Source organism: Vanrija albida, assembly GCF_041260175.1.
Source record: "Vanrija albida strain AlHP1 chromosome Unknown contig_3, whole genome shotgun sequence".
In the NCBI taxonomy this organism is placed as follows: Eukaryota; Fungi; Basidiomycota; class Tremellomycetes; order Trichosporonales; family Trichosporonaceae; genus Vanrija; species Vanrija albida.
The window spans coordinates 658,964-682,540 of record NW_027191422.1 but is presented as its reverse complement, the minus strand read 5'-3'; the positions used below and the strand labels follow the sequence as shown (position 1 = coordinate 682,540).

The 23,577-nt window shown below is 65.2% G+C and overlaps 9 protein-coding genes and 1 non-coding gene across 10 annotated transcripts; 7 read left to right on the top strand and 3 right to left on the bottom strand.

Moving 5' to 3' along the window:
- Nucleotides 1-34: 34 nt before the first annotated feature.
- Nucleotides 35-733, bottom strand: Q8F55_003570 (uncharacterized protein; the record flags this gene model as incomplete). The annotated part of the gene is made up of 2 exons (XM_069352105.1): nt 35-335; nt 423-733. 2 exons carry the CDS (start codon nt 731-733, stop codon nt 35-37), a joined length of 612 nt encoding a protein of 203 aa, XP_069209523.1.
- Nucleotides 734-1,066: 333 nt separating this feature from the next.
- Q8F55_003569 (uncharacterized protein) lies at nt 1,067-2,222 on the top strand (the record flags this gene model as incomplete). The annotated part of the gene is made up of 5 exons (XM_069352104.1): nt 1,067-1,467; nt 1,503-1,573; nt 1,607-1,861; nt 1,901-2,097; nt 2,133-2,222. The coding sequence occupies 5 exons, from the start codon at nt 1,067-1,069 to the stop codon at nt 2,220-2,222; spliced, it is 1,014 nt and encodes a 337-aa protein (XP_069209522.1).
- A 171-nt stretch (nt 2,223-2,393) lies between these two features.
- On the top strand, nt 2,394-2,790 carry Q8F55_003568 (uncharacterized protein; the record flags this gene model as incomplete). Its single annotated transcript, XM_069352103.1, has 4 exons — nt 2,394-2,452; nt 2,489-2,565; nt 2,597-2,664; nt 2,746-2,790. 4 exons carry the CDS (start codon nt 2,394-2,396, stop codon nt 2,788-2,790), a joined length of 249 nt encoding a protein of 82 aa, XP_069209521.1.
- A 1,024-nt stretch (nt 2,791-3,814) lies between these two features.
- On the top strand, nt 3,815-6,900 carry Q8F55_003567 (uncharacterized protein; the record flags this gene model as incomplete). The annotated part of the gene is made up of 11 exons (XM_069352102.1): nt 3,815-4,551; nt 4,594-4,808; nt 4,844-5,141; nt 5,175-5,305; nt 5,341-5,785; nt 5,820-5,935; nt 5,969-6,067; nt 6,104-6,437; nt 6,480-6,610; nt 6,646-6,744; nt 6,782-6,900. 11 exons carry the CDS (start codon nt 3,815-3,817, stop codon nt 6,898-6,900), a joined length of 2,724 nt encoding a protein of 907 aa, XP_069209520.1.
- Nucleotides 6,901-7,696: 796 nt separating this feature from the next.
- On the top strand, nt 7,697-11,713 carry Q8F55_003566 (uncharacterized protein; the record flags this gene model as incomplete). The annotated part of the gene is made up of 4 exons (XM_069352101.1): nt 7,697-8,245; nt 8,295-11,427; nt 11,475-11,642; nt 11,709-11,713. The coding sequence occupies 4 exons, from the start codon at nt 7,697-7,699 to the stop codon at nt 11,711-11,713; spliced, it is 3,855 nt and encodes a 1,284-aa protein (XP_069209519.1).
- Nucleotides 11,714-11,961: 248 nt separating this feature from the next.
- Nucleotides 11,962-14,360, top strand: Q8F55_003565 (uncharacterized protein; the record flags this gene model as incomplete). Its single annotated transcript, XM_069352100.1, has 4 exons — nt 11,962-13,339; nt 13,372-13,570; nt 13,607-13,760; nt 13,794-14,360. The coding sequence occupies 4 exons, from the start codon at nt 11,962-11,964 to the stop codon at nt 14,358-14,360; spliced, it is 2,298 nt and encodes a 765-aa protein (XP_069209518.1).
- A 276-nt stretch (nt 14,361-14,636) lies between these two features.
- On the bottom strand, nt 14,637-14,721 carry Q8F55_003564. Its single transcript has one exon. It is a non-coding gene; the product is annotated as a tRNA-Trp (tRNA).
- Nucleotides 14,722-15,027: 306 nt separating this feature from the next.
- Q8F55_003563 (uncharacterized protein) lies at nt 15,028-16,410 on the top strand (the record flags this gene model as incomplete). Its single annotated transcript, XM_069352099.1, has 1 exon — nt 15,028-16,410. The coding sequence occupies one exon, from the start codon at nt 15,028-15,030 to the stop codon at nt 16,408-16,410; it is 1,383 nt and encodes a 460-aa protein (XP_069209517.1).
- Nucleotides 16,411-20,049: 3,639 nt separating this feature from the next.
- Nucleotides 20,050-21,844, bottom strand: ROK1 (RNA-dependent ATPase rok1; the record flags this gene model as incomplete). Its single annotated transcript, XM_069352098.1, has 3 exons — nt 20,050-20,932; nt 20,968-21,725; nt 21,764-21,844. 3 exons carry the CDS (start codon nt 21,842-21,844, stop codon nt 20,050-20,052), a joined length of 1,722 nt encoding a protein of 573 aa, XP_069209516.1.
- A 280-nt stretch (nt 21,845-22,124) lies between these two features.
- Nucleotides 22,125-23,491, top strand: NTH1_1 (alpha,alpha-trehalase nth1; the record flags this gene model as incomplete). Its single annotated transcript, XM_069352097.1, has 4 exons — nt 22,125-22,622; nt 22,659-22,993; nt 23,030-23,122; nt 23,158-23,491. The coding sequence occupies 4 exons, from the start codon at nt 22,125-22,127 to the stop codon at nt 23,489-23,491; spliced, it is 1,260 nt and encodes a 419-aa protein (XP_069209515.1).
- Nucleotides 23,492-23,577: the final 86 nt, after the last annotated feature.

The following is a 23,577-nucleotide window of genomic DNA, read 5'->3' as shown; positions in this document are numbered from 1 at the left end:
AACCTGTGTCATACAAAAGCAAATGCATATGCGATCACGCGAGTCCCATGTTGCGCAGGCGCGCGTGGCCGATGAGCCACACGTCGGCAACGGCGCGATCGCACTCGGCCCGCCATTCCTCGCCGGCGGGGTCACGGATGAGCGCGCGCAGCGTGTCCGACTCGATCAAGGGGACGGCGGTGTCAAAGTCGTCCGGCAGCGGCACAGGGGAGGGGGGCAGCCCGATGGCGGCCTCGAGTTCGGGCACGATCTGGGCGCGGGTGCGGCCGTTGACAAAGGTGATGTACCGGAGGCCTGGGAACGCGGCGGCGTACAGCGCATTGAGGTGGGCCAGGCTGCGTGCGTCAGTCTCCCTCTCTCCGCCTTCCACTCTCCGCCTTCCTCTCTCCGCCGTCCTCTCTCCGCCTTGCGTCGCGACTCACCGAGCGAGCACGACCGGCGCAGTGGGCCGCACCCCGCCCTGCTCCTTCGCGCTGTGCGCCGACAGCCCCTTAACCTCGCCGATGACGGGGTGGCCGGCGACGAAGGCCGCCTTGTCCGCCCATCCCCAGGACTGCGCAGCTTCCGCACAGAGGTCGACGAGCGCGGCGTAGGACGCCGGCGGGGCCGAGAGGCGCGCGCGCACGGCGGGGACGAGGAGGCGCGTGAGGGCCGGCGTTGGCTCGAAGAGGGTCTCGAGGGCGGACTGGAGCGCAGGCTCTGAGGTGAGGTCGGCCAGTGGGGGGAGGGACATGGTGGTATGGGCGATGGAGAGTGCCGATAAGGACGACCCAGACGACGACCTCCACCAACCCCGGCCTGATCGGCTCTCTGCGGCGGCGGAGCAGCTTCTCTCCGCCGCCGCGCCCTCCGCCGCCCGCCACCCCGCGGCCAAGCCTGCGCCTTGTGCGCCATCTACGCCGCTGCGATGCGCCGGCGTGCATCGCCAACACACGCAGGACGTCCTCTTCCCACTCACGTTTGCTCCTCTCGCCGTGTCTACGACAACTGTTTGCATCGACGAGATCGACGACAGCCTTATCAGTCGACCACGCTCTGCGGGACCAATATTTCGCCGGCTTCCCCGATGCCATACGTCGGCCCGTCTTCCTCATCCTCTTCCTCGTCGTCCTCCTCCATCCCGTTCCCAAAGCCGCCTCAGCTACCGCACCCGCCAAGGGCCCGCCCCTCGCCCCCCACCTCCTACTTCGACCTCCAGAGGCCCCCGCGCCCCCTCCCCCGTCCCCCCCGCGGCCGCTACGGACCGTGGTACGACAGCCCCGAGCCGATCGACATGGACCTGCCTGCGCGGCCCGTGCTCCCGGCCTTTCTCGACGCGCTCGTCGGTAGCAAGACGCGCGCGGCGAAGGCGAACGGCCGGCCACACGTCACGCTCACGTGGGCGCAGAGCCTCGACGCCAAGCTCGCGGGGCCGGGCGGCGCGCGCGTCATCCTCAGCGGCAAGGAGAGCATGCTCATGACGCATTGGTGGGTCTGCGGTGGGGTACGGCTGACGCGCGCAGGCTGCGGACGATGCACGATGCGATCCTCATCGGCGTGAGCACGGCCGTGCTCGACGACCCGAGGTTGAAGAGTGAGAGCGCAGGCCGAACCCGCTGACAAAGAGTCCAGCTCGTGCCCCAGGACGATGCGACGCTGCTTCCGCCCCAGCCGATCGTGTTCGACCCGTCGCTCCGCCTGTCGCCGACGGCGCGCATGATCACCGAGTGGGCAAAGCACGGCGCGGGCAACGAGCACGCCGTGGGCCCGGGCATCGTGCGCCAGCCGTGGATCGTGTGCGGCGAGCACGCCAGTGCGGATCAGGAGCGCGTGCTCGTGCAGGCCGGCGCGCGCGTCATCCGCGTCGTGCTCGACGACGAGGGTGAGTTGCCCGAGCGGCGGTGCAGCTGATCATGGCCAGGTCTTGTGCCGCCCACCGCGCTGCCCGCGATCATGGCCGAGCTCGGCCTGTCGTCCATCATGATCGAGGGAGGGAGCCGCGTGCTCTCGACCTTCTTGCACGCCGGCCCCCGCCCAGACGGGAGCGTGCTCGTCGACAGCGTCGTGGTGACTGTCGCGCCGGCGTTCATCGGCGACGGCGTCGGCGTCGTCCCAGTGGTGAGTGGGCGCGAAAGGGCCGAGCTCACGCCCAGGGCGAGGACGTCGGCCTCCCGCCGCTCAAGCACCTGCACACCGAGACGATGGGCAAGGACGCGGTCATGGTGTGCGAGCTTGCGCAGTAGGCGCAGTAGTTGGGTGTATAGTGGTGTGGCATGCATGGTGGTACGGTTTGCGGAGGACGCATGGTTGGGCGTGCCTCGCGGGATCTGATAGCACGACGACCTCCACCAGCAGTGACGCCGAATCCACTCATCTCGACGACGACAACAGCTCTTTGTCCATTCCACCGCAAAATGTCGTACGTGACCGACCCGTACCAGGTCAAAGCCATGACCGGGACGCTCATCACCTGGTGCGTGTGCGTATCCCAGGTGCCAGCTGACGAAAGCGACTCGGCGGCCAAGACGATCCTGCTGCACCTCGACAAGCAGCGCGACGGCAACAACAAGTTCATCCTCAAGGATGGTGGGTTGCCCGACTACGCAGCTGACGGCAGTCGACGACACGCACGTCCTCGTCAAGACGGCGCACGTGGATGAGCTCAAGGAGGCGCTGGCGACGGAGGTGGGTTGGGGCTGGCTGGGCTGGCTGGGGCTGGCGGGGGCTAGCTGGGGCGGGGGAGGATGGGGCGCGCTGACTCTCCAGCTTGAGAAGAACACTTACGACGTGCCCGACGCAGATATGCGCTAGGCGGCTGGCAGGAGCGTGGAAGTCGGTCTGCGGGCGTTGAGGGGCGGAATCCGCGCCGTGCCGGCGGGCAAAGGGGCGCGGCGAGCAGCTCGTGGCATGCGCGCAGCTACACCTCGACTGACGCCCGCCCGCCCGAGGACGATGACGACGAGAGCGGCCGACCGAGGTCTGCTGTCACCCGCTCCGTCCCCCTGGTGTATGGACCCAAGGGGTCGGGCGGGGAGGGAGAAAGGGGGTCGGCGCGGCACTGGAGCAACGCAAGTATAATACGATGCAAGGTTTCCCCCTTGTGTGTGGTGTGGCCGCTGGGCCGAGTCAAGACGAGTCAGCTGGCCTGGGCTGGGCTGGGCTGGCATGGGGTATGGGGTCTGTCGGGAAGTGTGTTCGCCCGAAGCGCGAGCCATCGGCCTGGCGCTGTGCCGTCTGCAGCCGGGCCTGTCCTCAGACCCACCCACGCTCGCGGGGATCAATCACCCACGGCGAGTTGAGAGCGCGTAGTAGTCGTCGTCGGGACCTAGTTCGACCTGGGCACCTGGTTCCCGGAGTTGTGGCTCCCACGCTGGTGCCGGCTGGCCGCAGGATGGCCGCCTGGAATCTCTTGGCGTGCCATTGTCGATTAAGAAGCGGCCATTTGGACGTGCGTCATGCGGGGGGTGAGGCACACCGAAGCACAGAGAACGGACAGACGCTACGTAACGCGGAGATGCGGGAGCGTAGAGTTGGCCGGCTTGCGCGTCGACCGAAGGCGAGGCATGGGGCACCGACGAACCTTCTGTGGATCAATGTTAATTTAATGCCTCGTGGGTGATCTGGCGGGGGCGGGGGGGTGAGGCGTGGATGCGGCGAGGATGGGATTGAGGGGGATGGGCGCGGCGACGACGCTGGATGAGCAGAGATGACTGCACAGGTCAGCAGATGCTTCTGACTCGGCTTGGCACAGAAGCAGAGCAGAAGCAGCAGCATACATAAGGCGTGGCGAGGTGAGACGAAGACAACCACAGCCATTGACAGCAGCCCACCAGCCATGCTGCTCAGCGCCCTCCTCCTCGCCGCCGTGGCCCTCGCCGCGCCGGCCGACAAGCACACGCTCGCCCCGCGCGCGCTCCCGCAGCCGCCGAACGGCGCCCACCGCGAGTTCTACGTCGGCCCCTCGCCGCTCCGCCTCGCGCTCAACTACACCTCCGGCGGCCGCCGCCCGCCCGACGGCACGGCCGTCATCCTCGCCGACGGCAAGTTTGTCAACGGCCTCCCGACGGCGTACACCAAGAGCACGTGGCGCGCGGTCGAGGGGTGGCGCGGTGTCGTAAAGCAGTACGACAGCGACGAGATGTGCCTCGATGTCGGGCACGGGCCGCGGCTCGGCTCAAAGGTCAAGGTGTGGAACTGCCACGGGCAGGTGCAGCAGACGTTCGAGGTCGACGACCGCCGCCTGCGCGTGGCTGGGACTGGTGGGTTCTGGTACTGGCAGCGGCTGACGGTAGACTTGTGTGTGGGGTACCCCTCGGCCGTGGACGGGGTGCAGGCCGAGCTCGTGGGCTGCGGGGACGGGCGCGCGTACTTTGCCCAGTCGCCCGGCACGCCGCCGAGCTCGAGCGCGCCGCCGACCAGCTCGAGCCCGGCCCCGGGTGGCACGGGCACGCCCCCGGCCCCCGTCGCCACCGGCACCATCACGCTCTTCCCGCCCAACAGCGGGCTCGACCTCCGGGCCCAGTACCCGACGAGCTCCAGCCCCGACCTGCCGCCGGGCACACCACTGGAACTGTGCGTCGGCGACGCGTTGACGTCCACGAGCTAACCCACCAGATATGACTCCTCCCAGATGCCGACGTACTTCGGCGGCCTGTTCGCCCAGACGGGCTGGAGCGGCGTGATCAAGGTGCACAACCGCGACGGCAACACGTGCGTCGACGCGTCCAGCGGCGAGCTCGGCGCCAAGATCGCCCTGCGCCCGTGCAGCTCTACCGCGCCGGTCCAGCAGTGGGTCGTGGACCAGTTCCGCGTGCAGCTCGCCAACACGGGTAAGTGGCGTGTGGCGCCAGGCAGCTCACGCCAGGCCTCTGTATCGGGCACCTCAACACCGACGTCGGGAGCCAGGCCGAGCTCGTGAGCTGCCAGAACCCGGCCGCGAGCTGGAACCGCGAGCCGAACAAGCCGATCAACTACGTGCCCGGTGCGAGCAGCAGCGCGCCACCGACGACCTCGGGGCCGACGCCGTCGCCCTTCCCGCAGCCGAGCGGCGGCGCGCACCGCGAGTTCTATCGCGCCGACTCGGGATTCCGCCTCGCGCTCGACTACACGGGCGGCGCGCAGCCAAACTTCCGCCGCCCGCCCGACGGCACGAAGGTCCAACTGTGCGTGCTGGTTGTGTGTTAGCTGACGGCCAGGCGCGACGGCCAGTTTGTCGACGGCCGCCCGACGACGCGCTACACCTGGTCCACTTGGCGCGCGGTGCAGGGCTGGCGCGGCGTCATCAAGCAGTATGACGCGCAGGAGATGTGTCTCGACGCTGGGTCGAGTGAGTTTGCGACCGGCACAGCCAGCTGACTGCAGACGCCGGCCTCGGGTCCAAGATCGTCGTCAACGGCTGTACTGGCTCCGCGTCCCAGATCTTTGTCGTCAGCCAGTTTGGTCTACAGCTGGCCGACACAGGCTTCTGTGTTGGCGTTACTGCCAACCAGGAGGCACAGCAGGCCGAGCTCGTGTCGTGCCAGAACGTCCCCGCGTCGTCTTTCAACCAAGGGCCCAACCAGCCGTACCAGTACACGTCGTCAGCATTGCCGTCCCGGACGAGCGTGAGCGCGACGCCTAACCCGCCGACGACGACGGGCTCGACGCCGCCAACGACATCGCGGGCCCCCAGCTCGCTTCCGCAGCCGAGCGGCGGCGTGCACCGCGAGTTCTATCGCGCCGACTCGGGCCTCCGCCTCGCCCTCGACTACACCGGTGGCGCCCAGCCCAACTTCCGCCGCCCGCCCGATGGAACAAAGGTGACGATGTAGGTCGTATTGTTTGTACGAGCTGACAAATAGCCGCGACCGCAACTCGACGCCGTCGTACAATTGGTCGACTTGGCGCGCGGTCATCGGCTGGCGGGGCGTCATCAAGCAGTATGACACTGAGGAGATGTGCCTCGACGCCGGGCCGAGTGAGTGTTACGGATGGCCAACGCTGACGGCAGATGCGGGCCTCGGCTCCAAGATCGTCCTCAATGGCTGTGTTGGCGGCGCGTCACAGACATTCGTCGTCGACCAGTTCCGCATTCAGCTGGCCGACACCGGTGAGGCTGCGCTTGAGGGGTGTGCTGACCGCCCAGGCTTCTGCGTTGGCGTAACCAGCAACGGGAACGGACAGCAGGCAGAGCTCGTGTCGTGCCAGAACTCAGCCGCGGCGTCTTGGAACCAGTCGCCAAACCAGCCGTTCCAGTACAACCCCGCGTCGTCGTCCGGCAGCACGGTGGCTCCTAGCACCCCCCCGGCCCCGACTACGACCAGGTCCACCGGCCCGTCGACCACCGGCTATCCGCAGCCCTCTGGTGGAGCTCACCGCGAGTTCTACCCGGCACAGTCGAGCTTCCGCCTCGCCCTCAACTACACCGGCGGGGCCCAGCCCAACTTCCGCAAGCCGCCCGACGGCACTGCTGTGATTTAGTGAGTTGGCCGACGTGTAGGTTTCACTACTGATACCGTCAGCGCCGACGGCAAGTTCCAGAACGGCTTCCCGACGACCAGGTTCACCTGGTCAACGTGGCGCGCCGTCGACGGGTGGGTCGGCGTCGTCAAGCAGTATGATAGCGAGGAGAAGTGTCTCGACGTCGGGCACGGTGAGTGCGTTAGAAGAGCGTACGCTCACAGCCAGGCCCTCGTGTCGGCTCCAAGGTCAAGATTTGGGGCTGCCACGGCGGCCCTATGCAGCAGTTCACCGTGTCAAAGTACCGCATCCAAGTGACGGGCACGAGTGAGTTGCAGTGCTGTGTACCTTGCTAACACGCCAGACCTTTGCGTCGGCACGACTGGTTACCCAAGCGAAGGACTCCAGGCTGAGCTTGTTGACTGCGGCTCGCCGAACTCGGCCTTCAACACTGGGCCCAACAAGCCGCCCAACAGCCGATGAACAATGAGACGAGAAAATGGACAATTCGATAGTTAAGCTGAGAGCGCTTGTAGCCTGTTCAGAAGAACAAGTCTGCGACCTGGACGTCGTAGCACGAACGATATGTGATCAACGTGGTTGAATGTGAGGACCGGTGCTGTGGCTAAGCGAGCGATGGGAACCAGTGACGAGGGCGGTTGGGGCGGGTAGAGGTGGGTTCTCACGAGTGTGATGATATGATGATGTTGCTGCTTGTGGCCGTGTGGTGAGTAGAGTCAACAAGTGCTTAGTGGGGATCTTGTTGCAGTGAGCGATGAAGTAGTAGAGGACGTTGAGCTGGTGGCAACATTGTGCAGTTCGAGTAAGACGAGGAAGGAAGACGAGGAAGACGAGGAAGACAAGGAGCGAGGAAGGGCAAACTGGTCGCGGACAAGACGAGTGGAGGTGGAGGGAGGGGTGAGGCTGACATTGTCTAGTGTCATGCTCATATTTGACTGGCATCACGACAACCGCACCCCACCCCAGAGGCCCGCGCACCCGCCGTCGGAGCCTTGTCGGCGCTCAGGGATGTGCAGTGTGCCCAATGTCGTCGTTGGCTGCGGCCGCGTCACTCCAGTCACCGCCCCCGACCGACACCCCGCTGGCGGCAGGCGCGGCAGGCAGCACCGCACGCACCACCACCACCTCTCTCACATTCACCCACAGCAACGTCCCCCCCCCTCTTCCACATCTTGCATCACACTCATCATATCCCCCTCTACACCTCTCTTTACCCCCTAGACCAACAACCACCCCCCAAAGGGCATCGCACTCCACGATGCAGCCAAACCAGTGGCAGCAGCAGCAGTTTGGCTACACCGGGGGCGCGCCCCAGGGCTACCAGGGCTATGGCCAGCAGCAGCAGCAGCCGGCCTTCCTCACCACCCAGGCAACAGGCTTCCCCGGCGCCGCTCAGCCCCAGCGTCCCATGGCGACAGGCTATGCACCCCAGCAGCAGTTCAGCGCACAGCCGACCGGCGCTTCCCTCGGCTTGCCAGGAGCGGGTGGTGCTGGCGGTAACTATGCCTTCCTCAGCGCCCCGCCCCCTGCTGGATCGTTCGGCGCGCGTGGAAGCCTCTCGGCCCCCAGCGGCCTCGCACCCCAGATGACAGGCTTCCCAGGAGGTGGCGCCAGCGGTCTGCTCCCCCAGCAGACTGGATACCCCGGCGCCGGCTCGGGCCTGCTCTCGCAGCCGACCGGCATGGGAGGTGGCCTGCTTGCTCAGCCGACGGGATACGCTGGCCTCCGCGCACAGCCGACCGGTCTCCCCCACGACCCTCGACTGCAGGCCATGATGCAGACGTTTATGCCGAGCAACCTCAGCCAGGTGAGTGGTGTCAAGGTTTCATGTGACGGCGCATTGACACCCCGCCCAGCCCTACTCGTCTGCCGGCGTGCCCCAGTTCAACCAGGCCCAGCAGCAGCCTCTGCAGCAGACGTTCCAGACCTTGCTGCAGAACCCGGCTGCCAACACGCCCAAGATCCCATGGGTCCTCACCCGCCAGGAGAAGAAGGACTATGACCAGATTTTCCGCGCCTGGGACACTAAGGGCGAGGGCTTCATCTCGGGCGGCATGGCCCAGGAGGTGTTCGGACAGGCTGGCCTCGGACAGGAGGACCTCATGAAGATCTGGAACCTTGCCGACGGTGACAACCGTGGCAAGCTCAACCTCCCCGAGTTCCACGTTGCCATGGGCCTCATCTACCGTGCGCTCAACGGCAACCCCATCCCTGATGTCCTCCCCGAGGAGCTCAAGCCTGCCTCCATGAAGGACATCGACTCAACCGTCAACTTCATGAAGGACCTGCTTAAGCACGAGTCAAACACTCGCTCAGACAACAACTCGCCCGTGTATGGCAATGCCTCTGCGGGGGGCGCGGCTGGCTCCAAGGACGCCAAGGTGTACAAGCACGATGACCAGGCTACCGGTACCTACCGCTCGTCTTCGCGCCACCTTGACCGCAAGGCGGTGCGTTATGCGGGTGAGGAGTCGGGTGCCGAGATCTCGGACCTCCGTCGCCAGCTGCAGAACGCCTCGGACAACCTCGACGCCTCTTCCAAGGAGCAGTCCCGCAAGACCGAGGAGGACGAGGAGATTGAGGCCGAGATTGACGACGTCAGCCGCCGTGTTCGCAGGATCAACGAGGACTTGGAGTATGTCTCCAAGGGCCGTCGTACCCAGGACAAGGACGAAGAAAAGCGCAAGCTCGAGCGCGAGCTGCTCTTCCTCATGCACGAGAAGCTCCCCGAGCTCGAGCGCAGGCAACAGCGACGAGAGGAGGAGAGGCGCATGGAGGAGCGTGCTGGTGTCCGCGCACGCGACAGGCGCAACGACACGCACGGCCGCTACGGCGGTAGCGGCTCGGGCAGGGACGATGAACGCGGCGACTGGTTGCGTGGGTCGTACGACCGCGACAACCGTGGCGACAGGTCGCGCGACCGCAGCCGTGACCGCTACGACTACGACCGCCGCGGAAGCCAGAGCCGAGACCACGACCGCTACGACCGCGAGCGCGACAAACGCGACCGTGACCGTGACTATGACCGGGATTACGACAGGCGACGAGGTGGCGATGACGACCGCAGGAGGGGCTCGTATGAGCACGACCGCGACCGCCGGGATCGCGACGTGCACGACCTTGCCAAGCCCCGTGCCCCGCCGTCGCCACCAAAGACGGCTTCCCCCGCGCCCGAGGCTCCCAAGGCTGCCCCTCCGCCAGCCGCCAAGGCTGCACCCAAGCCAGCGGCTAAGCCGTGGGCGAAGATGTCTGCCGAGGAGCGTGCAGCTGAGGCGAGGCGTCGCGTGGCGCAGCGTCAAGCAGCTCTTGGTATCGCCCCGGCGGAGGATGCCTCCGCCGCAGACGACACTGTCGAGGAGCGCCTGGCTCGTGAGCGCAAGGAAGCGGAAGAGAAGGCGAAGGCCGCAGACAAGGAGCAGGAGGCTCGTGAGGAGGCCCGCCGTCAGCGGCTTGCGGCCGTGTCTGGTGGTGATGGGGCAGCCGCAGCGCCCGCTGCTCCGGCACCCCCTGCTCCACCAGCCGCCAAGACGCCTGTCAAGAAGCCCCCTCCCGTTGCACCGGTTCGCAAGCAGCATGCTCCGCCACCCGCCCCCTCTCCCCGCGCCCCCCCACCGGCACCGGCACCGCCCGTGCCGGCAGTTGAGGTTGAAGACTCTGAGGAAGCCGAGCTGCGTGCTGCCGAGGAAGCCCGAAAGAAGCGCCTGGCTGAACGCCGTGAGCAACTAAAGCGCCAGCAGGAAGAGGAAGAGGAGGAGCTCCGTCGCGAGGAAGAGGAGTTGGCCAAGCGTAGGGCTGAGCGTTCCGGCAAGGTCGCTTCGCCCGCCGCTGCCGACCCTCCTCTGCCGCCGTTCCCAACTTCCCCTTCGGCGCCGGCTCACCCCACGGGCTCCCACAACCCCTTCCACCGCAAGACAACAACGGATGGCACGACGCCTACGACTCCGGCAAGCGGTAGCTTCAACCCCTTCTTCCGTCCCGGCCAGGCCGCTGGCGGGGCCGCCCCCGCCGCCCCTGCGCAGCGTTCGGCTGAGCCTCCCAAGGCTCCCGAACCCGCCCCTGCCGTGTTCGTTCCCCCTCCTCCCCCACCACCTCCTCCCGCTCCTCCTGCTCCTGCTCGTGTCAACTCGGCTCCCCCGCCGGATGACGACTGGGACGTTATTCAGGAGAAGCAGCAGGAGGACTCGGACAGCAGCGACGACGAGTATGCCAACTCGCGCCACAAGCGCGGTGCTCTCGCCTCGGCCCTGTTTGGCAACATTCTCCCATCCTCCAAGCCAGCTTCGCGCTCCAACTCGGCCGACCCTGAAGCGACTTCGCCGTCGACTGCCAAGGCCGCCCCTGCCGCCGCTCTCTCCAAGTTGGGCGGCGGTTCCGCTGGTGGCGGCGGCATGTCGGCGCTTCTGTCGTCCATCCAGGGTGGTGCCAGGCTCCGCCACACTGAGACTGTGGACCGCAGCGCTCCTGTTGGTGCGGGTGGTGTTGTTGGTGGTGACGCCGCCCCCCCCGCACACATTAACGCTGGTGCTCCGGTTGCGCCCCCCTCGCCCCCTGCTGCCCCTCATGCGGATGTGGATGAGGACGACTTTGAGGCTCGCAATGCCAAGCGTCAGTCGACTGACTGGTACGGCGCTCTGGCCGCCGACTCGTCCCACCCGGCCGCCCAGCAGATGGAGCACCTCTCTCTGGAGCCCACGCGCGAGGAGGATGAGCGTGCTGTGGAATCCCCTGTTGGCGGAGCTCCTGACCACGCCGGTGCTGCCGCACCCTCGTCGGACGGACCCAGCCTCGACGACGTTGACCTCGGCACGTTCCTGCGCGTCCGCACTCTCTACAACTACGAGACTTCGTTCGACGGCGACCTTCCTTTCCCCGAGAACATCGTGCTTGCGGCCAACCCTGCGAAGGACCCCCACGGCCCCTGGTGGTACGCTACCCTGCCCAACGGCAAGGCCGGCTGGATCCCAGGGTCCTTTGTGGAGCAGTTCACGAGTGAGTTGCAAGCTCGAGGTCTCATTGGCCGCACTGACATATCGCAGCGACCCCCGCAAGGGCAGTTTATGATTACGCGGCTGGCGGCGCCGAGGAGCTGTCGCTCACTGAGGGCGACGCCCTTGAGGTCATTGACCAGGCCGACCCCGACTGGTGGAAGGTGGAGAAGTCGGGCGCAGTCTACATTGTGCCCGCGGCCTACGTCGAGATTATCGGTGAGTAGCGCTCCCCACATCCTCCTTCCTTCCTTCCGATTCTCTTTTAACGCGTTTGTTTCGCAGGCTAAATCTATTCTTCCCTCCTGCTACTTGTGCCCGATTGTCGCTCTGAACAATAAAATGCAACGAATTGGATTGACATGTTTGTGTACTGATGAACCGGCTCAACGCCACAGATTCTCAAGCTCAGACCAGCGGTGCTGGCCAACCACCAGGCACGAGTATCCCACGGATCGCAACTCCGCCACTCGAAGAAGCTGTCCCGACAGCGCCACAGGAGGAACCCTTCAAAGCTACTAACGGCCAGCATGACCCCATGGCCCAGTTTCCTCCTTTGTCAGTTATCACTTCTACCATCGACGAGGCAGACTCGGCGCCGGCGACGGCGACGGCGCCAGCTCTCTCAGCCAAGCACCTCGCTACTCCAACGTCGTCGAGCCTGGGCCTTCCCTCCAGATCGAGAACTGCTTCGGTCTCGCAGTACAGCGTCGACGAGGACGGGGGCGAGTCGTCGGACGAAGACTCTGTGCTCTCGTACTGGTCTTCAGACGACGAGTCGGACCACGAGGAGATTGTTGACAGGAAGGCAAAGCAGGCGGCAGAGGTCGAGAAGGCCAAGAAGGAGGAGGAGAAGAAGCGGAGGGAGCAAGAACGACAGAAGGCGCTCGCCGCGGCCGGCCTAAAGATCAGGAGCGAGGCGCCCGGCATCCCAGTCGACGCCCAGCGCAAAGCGGCCGCGACGCGTCGTCGTCGCCCCGCGCCCGCCGTGCCCCAGCGGGACAAGAAGCCGTCCGCGTCGCCGTCGGCAGCAGACAAGGACCTGCCGCAGATGACACTGGCGACGACGCCCGACATCCAGGTCCAGGACGCGTACGCGCGGTACGAGCAGTTCCTGAGCGACGCGACGGCCAAGCCATCAGCGGCGCCGACCCCGCGGCCGACGTCGATCGTGGTCAGCTCACGGCCCACGAGCATGGTCGAGGCGTCGTCCCCTGCGCCGAGCACGGCCTCACGGAGCTCGGCCTTTTCAGGCTTCCTGGGCCGCCTCGGCGTCGGGCACACGGCTGCGCAGGAACGCACAACGCCCAAGATTTCTGGCCCGATCGTGTCGGGCCCGATCCTGGGCGGACCCATCGGCGCCCCGCTCACCCCCAGCTCTCTCGCCAGCTCGCTCACACCAGCATCCGAGGCGCCCGAGCCCGCCTCGGACTTTGGCAAGACGTGGGGCTCACTGGTCGACCCATCAGTCCTGTCCACCATGACGACGCAGGAGCGCAAGCGTCAGGAGTCGATTTTCGAGTTCATCGCCACCGAGTCGAGCTACGTGCGCGACTTGCAGCTCATCGTCGGTGTGTTTTACGCCAAGCTCATGACCATCCTCGACGACAAGAGCCTGACGGTCATCTTTGCGAACGTCGAAGATATTCTCATGTTCAACTCTGGCTTCCTGAGCTCGCTCGACGACCGGCAGAAGGCGTGCCGGCTGTACGTCGACACGATCGGCGACATCCTCGCCGACAACCTGATCAACCTCGACGTGTACAGACCGTACTGTGTCAACCAGGACACGGCGGCCAAGCTGCTGCAGCAGCTGCGCAAGCAGGACGCGCGGCTCGAGGCGACACTCATGGACATCAAGGTCAACAACCCGAGCGTGCGCGGGCTCGACCTCTCGAGCTTCCTCCTCCAGCCCAGTATGTGACCCTGCTGACCGCGCTGACGCTAGTGCAACGCCTCACCCGCTACCCGCTCCTGCTCAAGCAGATTGCGCACTACACGCAGCCGGACCAGGACCTCGAGGCGGTGCAGCGCGCGCTCGCGAGCACCGAGCGCACCGTCGCGCGCATAAACGAGGACGTGCGCGAGGCCGAGAGCCTCGACAGGCTGCGCGTGCTCTCCGAGGACCTCTGGGTCGGCGGCGAGGGGTGAGTGGGGGAGCTGCAAACCTCGCTGACGATTAGCCGCATCGACCTGACCGAGCCCACTGCGTTCCAGGGCCCGCGCAAGCTCATCAAGGAGGGCAGCGTCGCAAAGGCCAAGAGCGGGCGCAAGCTCACCATGGTGCTGTGCACCGACGTCGTGATCCTCATCGAGGCCGGCCACCTCTACCGCATGGTGCGTGCGAGGTGTGACGCTAGCTGACCGCAGCCCATCCCCCTCTTCGACGTGGACGTGCGCAACGGGCGCGACGACGTGTCGTTTGCGCTCGGCGTCGGGTCCGACGTGATCCGGCTCAAGGCGCCAAGCAACAAGGAGCGCATCGAGTGGATCGCCATGCTCTCCAAGGCGCGCAGGGACGCTGTGGACGCGCGGCGCGACGCGGGGGGCGCCGTGCCCGCCTCGTCCGTCAGGAGCCGCTCCGACTCGGTCCAGCCCCGCGACAGCAGGGAGCAGCGCCGCCAGTCCAACTATGGCGGGTATGACGAGCAGCGCCGCCAGTCCAACTATGGTGGGTATGACGAGCAGCGCCGCCCTACCTCAGGCTACGGCTTTGACGACGCGCCGGCGCCGCGCCTGAGCTACGACGCGCCCGCCCAGCCCGCCCCGCCCCGCCGCCCAGTGTCGGGGTACGAGTACCGCGCTGAGCTCGACAAGCACACGCCGGCGCCGCCGCCGCGGCCCGACTACGTGCAGAGCTACCCCGGCCAGAGGGTGTACGACGACGCGCACACGTACGCTGGGCGGGGGGAGAACATGTACAACCACGAGTTTTAGGCGCGGCCCCGGGTGTGGCGGCCCCGAACAACAGCAGCAACAAGGAAGAATGCTGGCAGAACATTGACGGATGTAGTGCATATGCATATGGATAGGAAGGCCGGCTTGGCATCGGGCGTGCGCGTGTCGTGTCGCGGTCCTCTGCGGGGAGTCATACTTACCCTCGCGGCGCCACCTCGCCCCATCCGGCGTCGGGCCCCTCGCACCGGCCTGCTCGTCCCTCGCCGCCCTCGCCCCACGCCCAGCCAAGCAAAAGAGGAGCTCGGCTTGCTCCGCCCACCCCTACCCGACTTGAACGGATGACCTTGAGGATACACATTCCGGTTGGAATCTCACGCTCTGCCAACTGAGCTAAGGGGTGCTGGTGTTGGTGCCTGTTGTCGGCGGCGGTGGGCTATGAGGCGGGTGGGTGAGGGGTCGGCGGGGGCGGGTGGCGTGGCACTTGGTCTCTGTACCGTGCACATTGGGGTCACACTGAACATTGCGGTCAGTCACCTTTGCTCGCTGTGCCAGGGATCGTAGGAGGAGTTGTCGCAGAGCGGCCAGTCAGGCAGCTCGGCGGGCCGAGAGCGGGACCCAGGGGTCGTTTCGTCGAGCCCGCGGATGACGAGGATGCGGGACTACTTAAGCCGAAGTGCCGCGCCGACCTCCTCCACCACCACCCACCATGGACGCACGCCCAAGGCCGCGCGCCGGCCCGTCCCTCGACCCCGCGCAGTACCCGCACATCTGGGACCTCGTGCTCGACCACCTGGCCGCCGCGACGAGCTACACCCCGCGCGAAGAGGAGAACGCGACGTACCAGGCCCTGCTGGACACGTGCACCGCGCTGCGCGAGGCGCTCCGGGCCAGGCTGTACGCGCACGTCGCGGTGCACGCGCGCGGCGGCATTCTCCTGCCCTTCTTTGAGATCTGCGACGAGTACGAGGATGGCGAGGTGCAGATCCCTGGCTTGGACTGGCTGGGCGGCGCGGACGCGCGCGCGCTGTGCGTGCGCCGGCTGGCTCGGTACTGCCGAGTCGTGGACGACGTGTTCTCGGACGAGGATGGGGACCCGGACGGGGAGCAGCGCGCGGCCATGGCCCGGGCCGTGGCGCATGCCACGACGGTGCGCGTGCTCAAGGCCGACGGCGACGCGTTCGACTGGGCGAGCGTCACGACCGTCCTCGGCTTCAGCACCTTCGACGAGGGCACGATCGACCTGTACAACTACGAGGAGATCTCGGGCCTCGGGGAGGAGCACCGCGCCTTCTCGGACGGCAGCTCGTGGTACAACTCGACGACGGGGTACACTGGCCCGCCTGTCGACCGGGGGGAGCACGCCGTGTGGGCGCTGTGGCCGGTGCGCGTGCCCCTCAGCACTAGGGTGATCGTGTACTGCGTCGACATGCGCACGATGGAGTGGGACCACGGGAACAGCAGCTTCGCCGTCGGGACCGAGCTCGCGCGCCTGCCGCACCTCACCGACCTGGTGTTCGCGTTCGACATGTTCGAGTACATCGACCACCGGCCCAACAACCACAAGCCGCTCGGCGTGCTGCACTCGCTCGTGAAGAGCGTCGCGGGCGCAGTGCCGCGCGCGCGGCTCACGTTCGTCGCGCTCGACGTCTTCCCGAGGGGGTGGTATTGCGACGCCTCGATCCCCGACGCTGGTGGGGCTGCCTGGGAGGAGTACATGAGGCGGTATATCGCGCGCTTTCTGCTCTGGTGCAACGCGGCCCCTGGGAGGCCGGGCGAGACGTACTTCCGCTGGGCGAGGCGCACCGCCGACGACGTCGACACCGAGGAGGCGCTGGCGCCGTACCTCGCCGCGGTGGCCGTGCAGTCCAAGAACTCGGAGAAGAAGACATTGCTTGGCTCGCACGAGCTGTACCGCCTTGCCACGGACCGGTTGTCGTATGAAGACGGGCCGGGTCGCGGTGGCGATGAGGCAGACGGCGTGGACTGGGAGCTGGCGACGTTGGAGGACCATGGTGATGCCGACTATGATGGGGGGTACGGGTATGGTATGGAGGGCGGGGGGGAGGGAGATAGCGAGGATGGAGCTTAGAATAGGGGATGGGGACAGCAGTGGCGGATCACATACGGCGGGGATGATGATGAGGCGCGAGCCGCCCGACTCTCAAGGCCGGTGCCACCATCCTCGCAGTGTAGGTGTTCCGCCCGCCCAAGCATGTATGGTAGCAGTGGCTAGAACGGTGGCAAGAGCAGTGCGCGAGGCGCGAGGTGGGACGTCGTTCAGTGGCACATAAACCGATGGGCTTACTATGTAGAGACATCGCTATACAGATGTACACAGCGGGTGCTACCGAGGGCCTCCTCCAGGAGACGACCTCGACAGCCCGTAGCCTTCTCTCATTGTCATCCTCGTCCTGAGGCATCAACTGGAATGGCAGAGGAGGAACCCACGCCCTTGCACCACCTCCGATCGTCATCTTCTTGCCGGATGGGCGGAGTGAGATGAACACACGCCCTCCCGCCACCTCACACACACACACACACACACTCCTCGTGAGCAGAGATGGCACCCACACACGATACAGTGCTCGTTTTCCCCCTCGCCTTCGCCTTCGCCACCCTTCCCCAGCCCCGGGCTGGCTCTACTTAACAGTATCACCTCTTCCCACTTCTTCTCTCTCGCCCCTCTCACCTCGCCACTTCCTCTCACTCTTTCTCACCCCTTCCCACTCCTCAGCTCTCTACCTCACTCAATCACTATGTCTTCCCCCCCACCCTCTCTTACTCCCGTTCCCTCCCCACGCCCAGGAACCCCTGCCGCTCGAATAGACATGGAACTTCGCCCGCCAGGTCGTGGTCGGACCCGCGACCCGACCCACGAGCCCGACGCTGACCCCTTCGGACTCGCACAGGTGAACCAACTCCAATCTCATCCTCGACATGCTCGGCCGCACACAGAGCGACGATCACGCCCGCCCGCCCGTGCCTGCATGACGCGCGCGGCGCGCGTCCGTCGGGGAACGCGATGAGCCCGTCGACCGACGCAGTCCGCCAATCGCCGGCGTCACAATCGTCAAGTCGAGGAATGTGCGTGGGATCGGGCTCGACATGTCGCCCGACGAGTCCGCCAATGGCCAACGTCGCAATCGTCAAGTTCTGGAATGCTCAGCCCCCCGGGGCACCCGACCCGAAAGATCCACGAGCGATGACTGGCAGCCAGCTTCGGCCGCGAGCGAGCGATGGACTGTGACGCGATGCAAGGGGCAATTTGAAGATCGACGTGGCCATGGCGTTATCAACCGGGCCAATCGTGTGGCAGGCAATACCTTCGACGATTCTGCGACGTGGCGTGCGTCGTCGCGCGCGACCGTGCGCTCGCTCTGCTCATTGGGAGAGCTCGTCGCATCGTGCCGGCCGAAGGATACGCAACCTGCACCAGCGTTGCGCGCGCTGCGTCGTGTTGGGCACAAGCGGGAAGGAGGGAAGTACGACACGTTCGTCTCGCTTGCCGCCACAAGCGGGCAAACCATCTTTCTTTCAAACGACCGGCGACTGCCGCCGGCAATTCAAACCCCACCGCAGCTCGCATTTCGGGCTCGCCCACCCGACAATCTTGGCAGTAAGCAAGGCCATGAATGAACACGATCCGAACGTGCACAGTAGTAGCGTGAATATGCAGCAGCCTTGGCAGCACTGCGGTATGGGCCAAGATCTCGGCATGCCTGGGCGTTATCATCCGCCAATGGCCGCCGGGCAAATCGTAATCCAAGCCCCCGTCGGCCGACCTATGCCCACCGCACACGCAATCGAAGTTATCGAGCTCGCCGAGAGCATTCCTGGGCGCGATCCTTGGAATTCTTTCGGGCTTTCGAACCCGATGCAGAGGAAGATGGGCGAACAAGCGAAATCAGAGGCCAATGGGGGGCGCGGTATTTGTCATCTAATGTGCGTCGGCCGACTTCGACGACGTCTTCCACACCGATAATACTTTCGGACGACGATGAGGCCTGCTCTCCTGGTGTTCTCTTCGGCCGGGCCCTCAACAGCGAGTAGGACAAGAGGTATTTGTCAAAAGATAATGTGCGACGGGCCGAAGAGGCGCGTTATCGACGTGCGCGAGCGTGGTATCGCTCGACGACGGACCCGACGAGCGAAGACGTCTCCTCGAGGACAGCGAGTAGACGCGCGCGCGTTTGTCAGAATCCATCGTCGACGGCCGAACGCTGCCCGACGAGCGCGTTATCGAGGACAGCGAGCCCTCGTTCGGATCGCGACGACCGACAAGAGGCAGTCGACGCGGAGGTAGACGACGAGGAGGAGCGCGACGTGGCCTCGAGCAGCGAGTAGACGCGCGCGCGTTTGTCAGAATCCCTCGTTGACGGCCGAAAGATGCCTGGCACGCGCGTTATCGAGACCAGCGAGCTCTCATTCGGACCGCGCTGACCGACGAGACGCGGTCGACGTGGTGGCTGACGTCGAGGACAAGCAGGATGTTGCCTCGAGCAGCGAATAGACATACGCGCATTTGTCAGAATCCCTCCTAACCGGCCGAAAGCTGCCCAACACGCGCGTTATCGAGACCAGCGAGGTTTCATTCGGATCGCGATGCCCGACAAGAGGCAGTCGACGTGGTGGCTGACGGGGAGAACGGGCTCGAAGTTACATCGAGCAGCGAATAGACACGCGCGCGTTTGTCAGAACTCTTCATAACCGGCCGAAAGCTGCCCGACGCGCGCGTTATCGAGCACAGCGAGCGGTCGGGTGGCGGGGACCGGCCGGCGGCAGTTGGCCGGCGGTCGAGGGGGAGGACTGCCATGACGTCCTCTGTGCTTGGCGCTGTGCGCTCCCAAAGCACGCACAAGCGCGCTCCTCGGACGCGAGCATCTTTCGGGCGATCCCACCCGTCTTGCTGAGGCGGTGGGAGGAGATGCCGACGGGCGCGGTCGCCCGAAAGGTGATATCGCGCGCAGGCGGGTGCGATGGCCCGACGCGGCTATCTCGCCCAGCAATGTGGGAATGTGTGCCTTCCACGCGTCGCGTCGCGTCCACCCACACACGACACGTTCACGTCTATCCTCTTCTTCACTCCTCCTCAACCACCACCATGCACGTCTCACCATGGCCAGCAGCTCGCTCTGCCCGATGCAAACCTGCGTCGGTCGACACCTCGGCCATGTGATTCGCACCCTGCGTCATTGGCCCAAAATACCGGCGGTGACTGCGACGACGCAGCCTCTGAATCAGCCGCCATAGCGAGCCGCTACGACGCTACCGAGCTCCTTGTCTTCGGCCGCCCTCACAGCCGCGGCAGAGCGCCGCGCGGTAACTGTAGCAGCGTCGGCCGTCGCTTGCCCGCGCCGAGGACGCCGAGGCTCGGCGCGAGGCTCGGCGCTCGGCGTTGCCAACTTGCTGCTGCGGGCTCGGCTTCCTCGGCTTCAGGGTGTGTGCCTGCCACCCGCCACCTTCGTCAGAGTTGCACCCACTAACTCCATCACTGACTCCCCCATCACTGAGGCTGCTTGCCTTGACGTCCTTCATGTCATACTCTTACACTACACGAGACTGTCCCTCCTCGTTGCTCTCAGACGGCACACAGTCGACGAGTAGAACCAGGCTGCTTGCACAATCTGAGTGATTCCAGGCACTTCCTGGACGATCGTCGCTCAGTTCGCCATCTAACACAGCGCAAACAAGGTCAATGCATACAGTGTAGTTCCCGAGATCCCTCCGCCTACTCCCCCTTGCCCTCAGCCGCCTCCTTGGCCTCCTTGATCTTCCTCCGCTTGCTCGCCTCGATCATCTCGCGCTTCTTCTTGCCCATCTCCTTCGCCACGTCGCGTCCGCCACCACCGACAGCCTTGCGCTTGACCGGCGCCTTGGCGAGCTTTCGCTTGAGGTTCTTGCTGGGCTTGGGCATGCTGAGCGCGTACTCGGGCACAGGGCAGCCACTGGCACGGAGTACGTTGGCGATGGTGCGGAGGTAGGGGCCGTCCTCGGTGGAGAAGAAGGTGATCGCCTTGCCTGGGCGGCCGGCGCGACCTGTTCGTCCAATGCGGTGGATGTACGACTGGACCGTCTGGGGGAAGTCGTAGTTGATGACCACCTTGACGCCGCGGAAGTCCATGCCGCGAGCGAGCACCTCAGTCACGACGAGCACCCAGACCGAACCCTCACGGAACGCGGCGATCGCCGCGTCGCGCTTCGTCTTGCTCCTTGACGAGTGGACAGCTTCGGCCCGCACACCGTCCATCACGAGCTGCTTCGAGAGTTCGTCCGCACGCTCAATCGACTGCACGAAGATGAGCGAAGGGTAGGGGAGGCCTCCCTCCTTGACGAGATTCTGGAGCGCGAGGATCTTGCCGGCTTCCGAGCCCGTGTAGAGCAGCGACTGGTCGACAGTTGTCACGGCCGAGTCCTTGACTCCAACAACGACACGCACACCGCCGTCCTTGAGCCAGCGGCGGGCAAGCTCCTCCGCTCCAGCAGGCATGGTTGCCGAGAGGAGACATTTCTGAATCCCGGGGTTGGTGCACGCGCCAACGATGGGGACAACCTGTGGCCTGAAGTCTGGGGAGAGCAGGCGGTCCGACTCGTCGAGAATGATGTGTTTCGTCCTGCATGTCAGCTGGAAACGGACGCCTCAGCTTACTGAGCAAGCGAGATCTTCTTGGTCTCGATGAGCTGGTGCAACCGCTCGGGGGTAGCAATGAGCACATCCACGCCGAGGTGGCCGTCGCCGTCCTCGCTCTCCGCATCGCTTCCCTCAGCCTCGTCGTCATCCTCGTCACTCGTCGCCTCACCCGGCGCAGAGTCGCACACCGCCTTCTGGGTAGCCTTGGACAGGACAATGCACCTCCACTTTCCGCGTGCGGTGATGGCCTTGAGTACGCCGTGGATCTGGACCGCGAGGTCGTGAGTCGGGACGAGCACGATTGAGCGGATACCCAGCCCCGTTCCGAGCTTCCGCGCTGGCTGTCCAAGGGCGACGAGAGTGGGGAGGAGGTAGGACAGCGTCTTTCCCGAACCCGTGGGTGCAATGCACATTGTATCATTGCCCTCGAGGAGCGAGCCGCCAACCGCACACTGCACGCCCCACAGGCCGTGGATGTTGGCGTCGGCGAGCGCACGGAGGAGCGGCTTGCGTAGTGGTGCGTCTGGTGTCGAGCGGAAGAGCGAGGCGAGGTCGGTCGTGAGCGAGGTCGGTAGCGGGTCCGGGCCGGTCAGCGTGATCTTCTGTTGTGGTGGTGCTGGGATCGGCGTAGACGAGGACGAGGCGTCTGACTCCGATTCTGAGTCGGATTCGACGGCGGCGGGCTTCGAGGCTGCATTGTCGCCGAAAAAGTTGAGCGAGGCCGGGAGTGCAGCCTCCTTGGCCTTGCCCTTGCCCTTCTTGGACGACTCCTTCTTCTGGCGGGTTAGCGCAATCACGGTGGAAGGCGACCCACGTTGAAGAGGTCAATGTCCTTGGAGAAGCGAGAGCGGTCAAACCGTGCTCCTGCGGTCAAGAGGTTGAATGCTGAGCTCATGCTGTCGATGATGAGCTGCGATGCGTGGAGAGAGATGCACAGTGTCGAAGGTGGATCGGTCGCGAGACCATCAACATTGCGGCTGTCAACTTTTGAGAATCCACCGTGGGAAAGTGACTTTCAATGACGACAAGGTGACTGGACAAGAGACGCGTCCATCTCGACCACACAACCTTTCTCCATTTCGCTCCTTCACTCATCCTCATATCCAGCTCTGCGACGAGCGCAACGCACCAGGATACTCAGGACACGCTACCTGAACCAACACTTTGCCCGCACGATGACGGGTACCCTCCGCGCCTCTCGCTCCAAGGCGGACAGTCGCGTATCGCTCATCTCCGAAGTCAAGCCCGAGCCAGCCAGTGGCGCATTCACTTCACTGAGGAGATCGACACGCTCAACGACGCGCGAGGCTGAGCCTGCCTCTGCATCTTCCTCGAAACTCGGCCTCTCGGCGTACGCGTACACAGCCCCAAGTCCCCGCAAGCGGGCCAAGATCGAGCCCAAGGACGAACCGCTCAGCCCCGTCAAACACGCCAAGGCCAAGGCCGAGGACGAAGACGAGCCCCTCGTCAAGGTGGCCAAGGGAGAAGTGGCTGCCGCTAAGAAGGAGAAGAAGCAAGGCCAGCCACTCCCTGCGCGTTCGAAGGCTCATCCCGAACCAGCAAGATGGTACGAACAATACCAGCTCATCGAGAAGATGCGAGCGGGCATCGACGCACCGGTCGACACTATGGGCTGCGAACGACCACGAACCATGGAGGGTTTGGATCCAAAGGTGAGCAAAGATGCTCTTATGCCACGCTGATGCCAGACGCTCCGCTTCCACATCCTCATCTCGCTCATGCTGTCTTCGCAGACCAAGGACGCAGTAACCTCGCAGGCTGTCATCAACTTGCACGAGGCGCTCCCTGGGGGCTTGTCAGCCGAGTCGCTCGCTGCTGCGCCAGAAGACACAGTGGCCAACGCAATCAACAAGGTTGGGTTCTGGCGCCGAAAGACAGAGTACATCCAAGCCGCGGCCAAAAGGCTCCTCCAACGGCCAGGCGACGACGCGGGGGATGTGCCGCAATCGATCGAGGAGTTGGTGGAGCTTAAGGGCGTCGGCCCAAAGATGGGGTTCCTGGCCCTCCAGGCGTGTTGGGACATGTACGTGCGGGCCCTCTCTGTGGCTGACAGTATCAGCAACGCGGGTATCGGGGTCGACGTGCACGTCCACCGTATCACCAACCGGCTCAAGTGGCACAAGCCGCCGACCAAGACGCCAGAGGAGACGAGGTGGGCTGGCTTTGTGGAGCAGATGCTAACGGCAGGGTCAATCTCGAGTCTTGGTTGCCTCCGCCACTTCACAAGCCAGTCAACCCTCTCCTTGTTGGCTTTGGTCAGACCATTTGCCTTCCTGTTGGACCCCGCTGCGACATTTGCCTCCTCGGGCAGGAGCGGATCTGCCCCTCGAGGCAGAACGTCAACCCTGCGGGGCGCAAGGAGGTTTCCTACGCCTTCATGGAGGGGGATGGCGGGCCCAAGGTGGAGATTGGGTACGAGGATGCCCCGATCGGACCATCGGACGTCGGAGCAAACGGGGAGGCGCCACCAAGCGTGACCGACGACGCGTTGGAGGAAGGGGTGGTCAAAGACGAGCACTGACCATGTCGGCGCTTTGTTTTGGGCCTGGCCCAAGTCTACACGAGCACTGACCGCGCTGGATGTCCTCGCACCAGTGTCGCCCGGTG